The sequence below is a fragment of the Scophthalmus maximus genome, chromosome 13, assembly GCF_022379125.1.
Source record: "Scophthalmus maximus strain ysfricsl-2021 chromosome 13, ASM2237912v1, whole genome shotgun sequence".
Lineage (NCBI taxonomy): Eukaryota > Metazoa > Chordata > Actinopteri > Pleuronectiformes > Scophthalmidae > Scophthalmus > Scophthalmus maximus.
In genome coordinates this window covers 13937501-13946810 of record NC_061527.1, presented here as the reverse complement: position 1 = coordinate 13946810, position 9310 = coordinate 13937501, and the positions used below count along the sequence as shown (strand labels likewise).

The following is a 9310-nucleotide window of genomic DNA, read 5'->3' as shown; positions in this document are numbered from 1 at the left end:
ACGGATAGATTCAAAAGAATGTGACTTTTAAGTGTTACACCGATGAAAAAATATTAGGAGTGAAATGTATTTTATTAACCTTCAAACACAACATTTGAGGAATGTCTTATGAATTTGTATTAATCTGTATCATTAAAATTATTTAGTAATCCTCTTTATGCTTATCAAGAGTTCCCCTTGTCGGCCGTCAGTCACCGTCCAAAGCTGGAATGCAAAGATTGACGAGACACAAAAAAAATCACTTTCAAATTATACAGCAAACCAAGGAATCAAACATTTGAAGATGAACTCATAAAGAATCTTTACCTGCAGATATGTTAACTTTATTAGTTAGCAGGATTTCCGCTTGTGTTTCATCCAGATTCATGTACAAAGTCTCAGCTTGGTGCTGCAGAGACAGAGTGATTAGATGTATTAGTACCGTCCACGCTGACCTTTTATCATACTTATCATAGTATTTAGTAGGTCACTAAAACTTACCATAAAGGCTGCAAACAGTGTATTGCCCATAACTCTCTGCACGTGTTCCTCTATGACTGGGAATGAGCGGACAAAGTGCTGAGCAGAGATGAGAGCAGACATTCAGTGTTAGTGTGTGCATGTGTAAGAATATTTGTCCTTGTCTGAATGGCTTTTGTCCATTTTGGTGGCGTTACATTAGAAACACTAGTGAGGGGAATGTCTGAAACCAGGAGCGAGGGGCCGCCAACGTGAAGAGAACGATCAAAAAGTCTAAACATTTCCTGAAAACATCATATTGACGTTGATTTATATTTATTTAAAAATCTAATACATTCATTAGATCCAGAGTGGTTTGTATGATCAACTGCTCCATCCTCCCGATGGATCACAAAAGTGTGTAAGATGAGCTTTTTCATACTTGTTCCATTATCTGAAAACTTGTTCCATTATCTTTGTACAATAAATTTCAAAATAGCAGACAACATGTATGTACCTCCAAGGCCAGACTGGCTTGTATTTGGGCATCAGTGTGTTCTCTGTTGCCCAACGCACACAGTAGATGCTGGATCGCTCCGAGAGAGAGAAGTTCACGAGAAACCTTTTCATCTTCTTCAGCCAGCAACCTTCAACGTTCAACGTGATTAAAGTTATCAAAACAATCAGATATATAATAAAATAGCAAACAGCAATTCATGTGTTTTCTGACAATGTAAATATTACCTTCGCATCATGACCGTACCGTATAGCTTTAGCTGCAGCAGCTTGTTGCACAAACACAGGCAGGGATCCGGTCATGATCGTGATCGTCTCCGCCTCTGACGGCAACGCAAATAATACCATGTTAACGTCACAGGATATTAACTGTGTCATAGAATAGTTCCACATGTAATTGAAAGATATTGGTCCACCTTTTGTAGGTCACATGTGACTTTGGGAGTATATATATATGTATATACACTTCTATAAAGAACAGCCTCAGGTTTGGGGGTGAAATTACAACTGTTTACTCGCTAATGTCTGTATTGCACGTCATTTAGCTCAGTAATGCGTCAAAGCTTGCGGTTAATGCTTCCGCTTGAGACACAATTAGTCTCCTGAGACATCCTGGGAGGCAAGAAAAAATTTGGCTTGAGATCATAAACATAACTTGGGTGGTCTCAGTTTCCTGGTGGAGATTCTCTTCGGATCACTGAACAGACTTCAATTTGCCACCCTTAAACAAACAGGCCACCAGACCAAAGTGTCACCTTCTGCGCTCTGGTGCTGCTTCGCCTCTTTGTTGATGGGCCTCAGCAGAGCCACCAGGCCACTGAGAAGTGCTGATCTCACATCATAACACTTCAGGCCTAAGATAAGTGTAACAGCTGTCAGAGAGGTACACAGTGAGAGAAAGCGTGTTAGACAAAGTCAAACAGTGAAGACACACAGCAGATGTCGTCTCTTCTCACCTTCATCCTGAACCTCCAGGTGCAGGGATCTGAGCATATTCAGCAGAGGTTCTACAATGCTGTGATGGGTCGCCTTCGTTCTGGACTGTGAGGGAGGATAACTTATTGTACTTCGTAAATTGTAAATATTTCATGCACACACACACACACACACACACACACACACACACACACACACACACACACACACACACATGGTGAAATAGTTTTAAATAGATATGATCTGTTGCACTATTAATCTTCACCTGTACCTGAACAATGTGTAAGGTGTGCAGCACCAGCTGCTGAGCTCTAGGAGAGCTACAAGCCATGAGGGTGATGAGGCTTTTGTAGATTTGATTTTGATATTTAGGATTTCCATGGGACAGGGACTCCAGCAGGGCCCCAACTGTCTCTTGGGCTTCCTCTGTGTTCGACCTGTCCAGACAGTCTGCTATCACTTTGACACCTGCAAAAAAAAAAGAAAAGCTGATGGTTCTTTAACTGCTGAACAAAGAACATTTGATCCAAATAGTGAATCTAAGGTATACTGGAATGAATAATGAAAATTCACCATGGCTTTCACAGATAATCTCTTTGTACTTGCGACCGGCGTTGGAGACGGTGAGCAGAAGCCGGAGGGCGTCCGCCTTGTCCTCCTCTCTGCTCTGAGTGTGGCTCAAGACGTCCAGGAGAGTGAGAACGCCTCCATCCTCCAGGAACTCCACCAGGTATTGATCACTGCCAAAATCCAAACAAAGCAATCACAGAGGGAAAATCGGAAAGTTCGCTCACTCACAACCACAACAACGAAGTGTTTTATCTTACTCACTGGCCTGATGCAGACAGGAAAATTCCAATTGCACTTAACTGGAGTCCCAAGCACGTCCCAAACATGTATCTGAATATCAAGTGAAGGGCGAGGTCTCAGGTGATCAGTCAATGATTTGCCATTGTGTTTTTTGATTTGCTGTTGTGTTTTATGTACACCATACAATCAGGAGCAGGAGGCAGGTAGATGAAGACCCACAGGAGACCTGCAAAGATTCCCAGTAATCCATTTTTGTGTTTTGACAAATTTTAGAATTTTAATTTGGCTTTGACCCCAATGGATAATTTTTCACGGCCATTGCTTCATTTTGAGATAATAATCTTAACTGCCCACAGAACGAATGTATATAATGTTCAATAATGTATACAGACAATATACATTAAAAATGGCATAAATGAGATTTGACGATATATAATCATGATTTGAATTGAAGATATCATCATTATCACAGTCGTTCAGATATTGCCCACTGTTGTTTGTGCAGCAGAAGCTAAGTGTGTCCTAAGTCGAAGACAGGCCTCAGGTGAAGAAGGATACGTGAGTCTCATCCAGGTGGTGAGTCGAGCCAGAAACAGACTGGACACCTGCGCAAACTCACACTCCAGCTCACAGAAGCTTTTCCCTTTGTGTTGACTCAGGAAGGTGTTCAACATGCGGCCGCGGACCGTCCTGTCACCGCGGTCCCACTCTCGGAGGAAACTCAGCACTTTGCCGAGATTCGCCGGTTCTTCCCGTGTTGACATGTTGTTGTTGTTGTCCTGGAGTCCTCTGGTCGGAGCTGCTCTCTGAATTACTCATCAACACACAACTCCCTGAATTATGAGGAATTACCGTGACAACATTTAACATTAATTCTGCCCCAGGCTCAATTTGCTCCTCATCTCCCTGCCTCAGTTTACAGCAGGGAGCTGAGGGTTGCTTAGCAACGCTCTACATCCGGTCTTCAGCGCCTATTAAAGAGTTTGTATATGAATAATGACATCTTAAGCAGTAACACAAGAGCATACGTATTAAACAGATAAGCAAAGTGGACGAGTTGCCCGCAGCCCCGCAGTGAACGAGCCTTTCACGGGCTGCGGTCAGCTCTGCGATCGACTGCTCGGGCCTGGCTCTTCACTCGGTCCGCCACGTCTGGCCTGCAAACCGGAAGTGAGGAAGGGTAGCAGCCGCCGGTGGCAGCGTGCAAGATGGTGTCCACCAGGAGAGGAGTTCGTGTGAGCTCTCCAGCGAAAACAAACCCCGACCAGTCGACCGACGTCCCGGTACGTGTGGAAGAAACAATTCTGTTCGAACGTGTGAATGTTCAGAGTCCGTGTGAGGTTTCATCCGACGTGTGCGGAGCCTGTCGCGCGGCAGCCGTTGCCTGACGTGTGGCGACACGTGGGTGCCACAGCAGTTTGTTTCCTGTTTAGTTTCTAAATGTTTGGATGTTGATGTTGTGTAGATGATGTTAAACTACATTTAACTTGTTCTAACCATCATGAATCACACAGACTTAATGGAGCAGCCACACTTTTATTGGTTGAAAGTGAGAGAACACATTTACTCACTTGAATTAAAGACCCACCACGAGTATGAGGTAAGAAACGGCACAGTGAAGGGATCAGAGAGGGAGCTGGATAAAAGAAAACCGTTAACCCACGGATTGTTGTTATTTATCTCTGCAAGAGCTTTATTTGTAAATATTAAAGAGTGCAAGCCCCTTATATTTTAAAGGTTTAAAGTTTAAAGCGGGTCTAACTGTGCTCCTGGTGAGTCATGAAGTCATCACCAGTTATTAACATCTGATTATGACATACGTAGATGAAGAGCATAAAGTCACCATAGTTAAGTACCTCAAAGATGGCTGACTGTACAGTCGAGAGAAACAAGTTCAATTTCTCTGTATAGATAGTTTAATTTCAGTTTAATTGTTGTCCTGCACATGTAATTTAAAAGATAATTTATAATCTAAGGTGTATATGTGTTTTTGCATTTCTTGAGAGGAACAAGAACAAGTCCTTTCCTTGGCTGACAGTGTGTCTTTAGATTCAATTTTAAAATCCTATCTTATGCATTACTGTTAAAGCACATCATGGCCTGGACCTCCGATATAATATATTCTAAAAGCATTTTTCCTACGTCTTATACAGCCTGTTCCTCCACAGTATAGAGATCCACCATTGCATCAAGTACCACGTACCTTTATTATTTTGAGAAGTCAGTGTACAGCACTAAAAGTGTAGCAGGAGAAAATAGTCCCAGAAAAAAACCCACAGCACTTCTTCTCAGTTTATAACTTTGCAAAAACAGAGAAGAGAAGTCAGACAGAGTCTCAAGACAAAGTAACACTCTGTTTGTTTTCGTCTTTGTTGATAGTAAAACAACTGAAAAGCAGCAGCCACATTCTTTTGATATCCACTCTGCTCTACAACCACTTTTTAGAAACGTTGTCTTCTTTCTGCCACACAGGCCACTCCTTCTGGTCGGAGAACAAGGAGCACAGTTAGACATGCAGAAAGTCCTACCCATCATGCCCTGGTGGAGACCAGCAGCCAGCTTGAGAAAAGTGAGAGTGGACCTCCTGTATCTCCACCGACTTCCTCAGTGAAAAGATGCACCAGAGCTTCCAGACTCCACAGTCCAGAGCAGCCCTGTACACCAGTGGGATCAACCCATGAGGCAGACATGTCCGACCTGGAGTCCGGCTGCTCCGTGCTGTCTGACACAGAACCACCAGCGACACGCAGCAGAGGCAAGAGGAGACCGGCCTGTGCCGTGAGTCAGGAAGATGAGGAGATATCTGAGGTGGAGTCGTGCTCCTCTGCAGTATCTGCATTTAAAGCTAGCCAAGTTAGTCGCCGCAGCACAAGGAGGAAGACGGCACCTGAATGTTCCGACCCAGCTCCTGTTGCCGCAGGAGAAGTCAAAGTTGACCTGGTGCTGGAGAACGAGTCCTGCAGCTCTGTCGCGTCTGAATCCAAGAGAGTCACCAGAAGTCAGAGAAAAACTGCTCGCACCAGATCAGCTGCTAAACGAGACACTGAGGACTCGGAGGCCTCGGATGCTGACAGCTGCGCATCCAGTGTCTCAACAGCTGAAGTTTCTAGGACCACCACCCGCAGAGCCACAAAATCCAGAATGTCAGCACATCACATCCCCTTTGACCTAGACGAGGCCTCGGACCACTCTCATTCCCCTGCTCCGAGAGGTCGACAGACCAGGGCAGCAAGAGGAAAGGCAATAGCCACTGTAGACGCAAGAGAGTCCCTGTCCCCCGACTCTGAAGGGTTTGAGTCCGGGCCCACTTACAGTATGACCACTCGTAGAAGGGGCAAGAGCCAGTCCACAGGTCCCAAAGCTTTGGACTCTGACTCTGACAGAGGAACTCCCTGCAGCAGCCGCACAGGCTCAGGGAACAGCAGTCGAGGTGTTAGGGTAACTAGACACGCTGTAAAAGAGCTCTGTGTTGTTCTAGAAAAGGCCAAAGAGATGATTGAAGAGGACAGTTCACTAAATGACTCTAGGTTAGAAAGCACACTGATCACTGAGGACGCAGACTGCACACTGTTAGAGGAACATATGAACCAAACATTGGAAGAAAAAGAAGCTGATCTCACATCAAATGAAGCCAATGCAAAAATAGTGGAAAGGGGAGAAGATGTTAGTGAGCCTGCAGTGATGGCCAAAGACCAGCAGGAGGAGCTGTCTGCTGAAAATAAAGACAAGGACGCCTCAGAGGTAGAAACGATGCAGGAAATGATCCAGTCATCAACGCCGTTAAAGCCTTGCCAATCAGTTACAGTAACAATATGTGAGGAGGCTTCTGGAGCCACGGAGGAGAAGGGCCAAACCATGGACGAAGCTGACGTGGACGCCCACTCATCACAGGGAGAAAAGGCTGCGGGTGAGGATACATCTGAAGAAACGAGGCCCAGTGTGGAGGAGGAAATGGAAGTCAGCACACCACTGAACACAGACACTCAGCAGGTGGTTGACTCCAGGGAGGTCCAAGTCGAGTCCATTCAGGTAACATCGAGCCAGCAGCACACGATCACGGTGGAGTCTAACTCTGAGCAGCAACCGAAAGACGTCACCGTCCGGAAAACAAAAGTCCTCAGCCTGCTGGAGAGCAGCGATGATGAAGATGCTGAAGCGGAGAATGAAGTTTCTGGAGAGGAGGAGGAGGATTTAGGATGCATGGAAGAGGAGGAGAGAGGAGGACCTTCTACGATGTCAGAAGCAGCTGCTGCATCAGTTGAAGGACTGTTTATGATCGACACGCGGCCCGGACAAGAGGTTGACGAACATTACTTCAAGGAAAGGCCAACTGAGCAGGGGGAGGAAGATGAGGAGTTTGTGGACGAGGAAGGGGATGATGATGCTGACGACGACGAAGATGCAAATATCCTCTTCTCAAGTCGAAATCCTCAGCTGTAAGTACATGAACAATGACGTCCTCCCACTGGTTTGATCACATGTAACCCAACAGACGGAAATGCTGAGTTTTCATTGAGGGTCAAACTTCATCTGAATGTTTAAAGATAAAATTGGCTTTACACAGTATTTTTCATGTTTACAATAAATTCTGTTAAAGCAAAAGTTTGACATTTTGGGAAATAGACTTACAGGAGTTAGAAGAGAGGATCAGTTATTAGTCTTCTTGCTGTATGGGTATGAAGCAGACAAGGACTTGGTTTCAGTCTCCTCCTCAATCTTTGTTGGAAAGTGAACGAGTGAACTTCCTAAAAAGTCAAGCTATTGCTTTCCAATTGTCCAAATCCCACCAACAATGACAGCGTGTCTCACAAAACTTTCCATCCCACTAAAGGGCAATTTCTTTAAATGTAACTGTACAGCAGAGATGAGGCAGTTGGTGTTATACTATTGTTTTGTTATTGGAAACAAATCCCAACGAAAAGGCCCAAACTATAAGCGTTAATCTCTCTCCTAATGCACTTTGTGGCCTCCTTACTGTCTCTAAAAACCGGCAACAAATATAAAGTTTTGTTTTAAAACAGGTTCGGTTCATTGTTGGATTTGGGCTTTTCATTTTTTTATGTTAAAAATAAAAAAACATAAGCTTACTGGACTTATTCTTGGAGATGCTGAGCACATGTTTTTGCAAACAGAAACTATGAACTATGTGATTTATTTACATGTAGAGTGGGGAAGTGAGACCTGATCACAAGTGGAGGCCCAAGAGTGGAAACCCATTCTAATGTCAGGTGTCCACTTGTGATCAGATCTCCCTCAGATGTATGTCGATGTCAGGTGTGAACAGCGGCTCTGCGCCACTTTGTTTCAGGAAAGATTTGTCCAGCCGCATTGACCCAGGCATCAGAGTGAAGGAGCTCGGGGGCTTATACATCAATTTTGGTGACGGCAAATCAAAACCGGTCTCCAGTTCACTGAAAAAACTAAAGGAAAAGAAGATGCAGGATGAGGTAAATGAGTGATTGATTTTCCCCCTTTTGAAGTTGATCTGTGATGCAGAATGATTAATGAACGAGTAAATCCAGTAGCTTCTGAGATGGTATGGTTCACGGTTTCTCTCCGCTTCTTCTCGACTTTGACCTTTTATGTCTGTGTATTGGAGTGTGGACAGTTTGGCGCTTTGCAGTATTGAGTATTGAATATTTTTTGTCGCGGTCCACAGGTGATGAGGAAGAGTGTGATCGGACCAGACTTTGAAAAGATGGATGCGGTGCCTCCATACAGTGAATCCAAACAAGCCTTAAAACTCAAACACAGAGTAAGTCTTACAATGGGACAGGTTTATAGATACCCTGCGCTACTTTCTACTAAATGTTTATCATTTGAATCAATTGTGAAATCAGTTTGGATGACACATTCACATCATAAATATTGTATCTGCAACCGGTGTTTCTAAAATGCTTTGGAAATGACTGAAGTTGTCGTGTTTACCAGGCAGAGAGGGAGAAATCCACAGGAGATGGTTGGTTTAATATGAAAGCCCCTGAGCTCTCTCAGGAGCTTAAAGGAGACCTCCAAGTCCTGAAGATGAGAGGCTCCATGGACCCAAAGAGGTTCTACAAGAAGAACGACAGAGATGGCTTTCCCAAGTATTTTCAGGTCAGTTCTTTGAAACATGATTATAAATCTTTATTTTTCAACCCTGTAGGGTTGTAGATTGAATAAACTGCATGGAGGTACAAATATACTGAAGTCTGTACAAATATACTGATTCTGTGACACAAAAATTATCCACATCAAACCGGGCATTAACTGTGTGTGTGTGTGTGTGTGTGTGTGTGTGTGTGTGTGTGTGTGTGTGTGTGTGTGTGTGTGTGTGTGTGTGTGTGTGTGTGTGTGTGTGTGTGTGTGTGTGTGTGTGTGTGTGTGTGTGTGTGTGTGTGTGTGTGTGTGTGTGTGTGTTTTTTTGACAGGTTGGTACGGTGGTGGACAGTCCGGTCGACTTTTATCATTCCCGTGTTCCCAAGAAAGGGAGGAAGAGAACGATGGTGGGGGAGCTGCTGGCTGACGCTGAGTTTAGACAGTAAGTCGAGTCACACAGACAAAACACCATCAGTGGGTGTGGAGTGATGTCACATGTTTTCAGTCCCTGGAAGTGTTGGAGAAGTGTTAT

The 9310-nt window shown here is 44.4% G+C and overlaps 2 protein-coding genes across 4 annotated transcripts in view; one reads left to right on the top strand and one right to left on the bottom strand.

The window, feature by feature from the left end:
• Positions 1–51: 51 nt before the first annotated feature.
• On the bottom strand, positions 52–4075 carry armh1 (armadillo like helical domain containing 1). 3 transcript variants are annotated; one of them, XM_035648771.2, is made up of 11 exons: positions 3259–4075; positions 2722–2790; positions 2464–2630; positions 2162–2349; positions 1911–1995; positions 1710–1826; positions 1202–1277; positions 956–1085; positions 481–558; positions 307–388; positions 52–204 (listed from the first exon to the last, which is right to left on the bottom strand). In XM_035648771.2, the coding sequence occupies exons 1-11, from the start codon at positions 3462–3464 to the stop codon at positions 188–190; spliced, it is 1215 nt and encodes a 404-aa protein (XP_035504664.1). In that variant the 5' UTR covers positions 3465–4075; the 3' UTR covers positions 52–187. The 3 variants fall into 3 exon arrangements, with proteins under 3 accessions (XP_035504664.1, XP_035504663.1, XP_035504666.1); XM_035648770.2 differs by having other exon boundaries at positions 2162–2358; positions 3259–4065; XM_035648773.2 differs by lacking the exon at positions 1710–1826 and having other exon boundaries at positions 2162–2358; positions 3259–4064.
• Positions 3847–9310, top strand: part of dnttip2 (deoxynucleotidyltransferase, terminal, interacting protein 2) — a 6505-nt gene continuing 1041 nt past the window's right edge. Inside the window, exons 1-6 of the mRNA XM_035648761.2 lie at positions 3847–3983; positions 5173–7136; positions 8009–8147; positions 8360–8455; positions 8632–8796; positions 9111–9220. Coding sequence (XP_035504654.2) covers positions 3909–3983; positions 5173–7136; positions 8009–8147; positions 8360–8455; positions 8632–8796; positions 9111–9220 — 2549 coding nt within the window. The 5' untranslated portion in view covers positions 3847–3908. The remainder of the gene's footprint in view (positions 3984–5172; positions 7137–8008; positions 8148–8359; positions 8456–8631; positions 8797–9110; positions 9221–9310) is intronic.

Excerpts from the sequence above, each read along its gene's own strand:
- armh1 (XM_035648770.2), bottom strand. The coding sequence starts at position 3,464 with ATGTCAACACGGGAAGAACCGGCGAATCTCGGCAAAGTGCTGAGTTTC. Across the intron at positions 2,631-2,721 it reads TTCCTGTCTGCATCAGGCCA|TGATCAATACCTGGTGGAGT; the intron begins GTGAGTAAGATA and ends GGATTTTGGCAG. Across the intron at positions 389-480 it reads CACTGTTTGCAGCCTTTATG|CACCAAGCTGAGACTTTGTA; the intron begins GTAAGTTTTAGT and ends CTGTCTCTGCAG.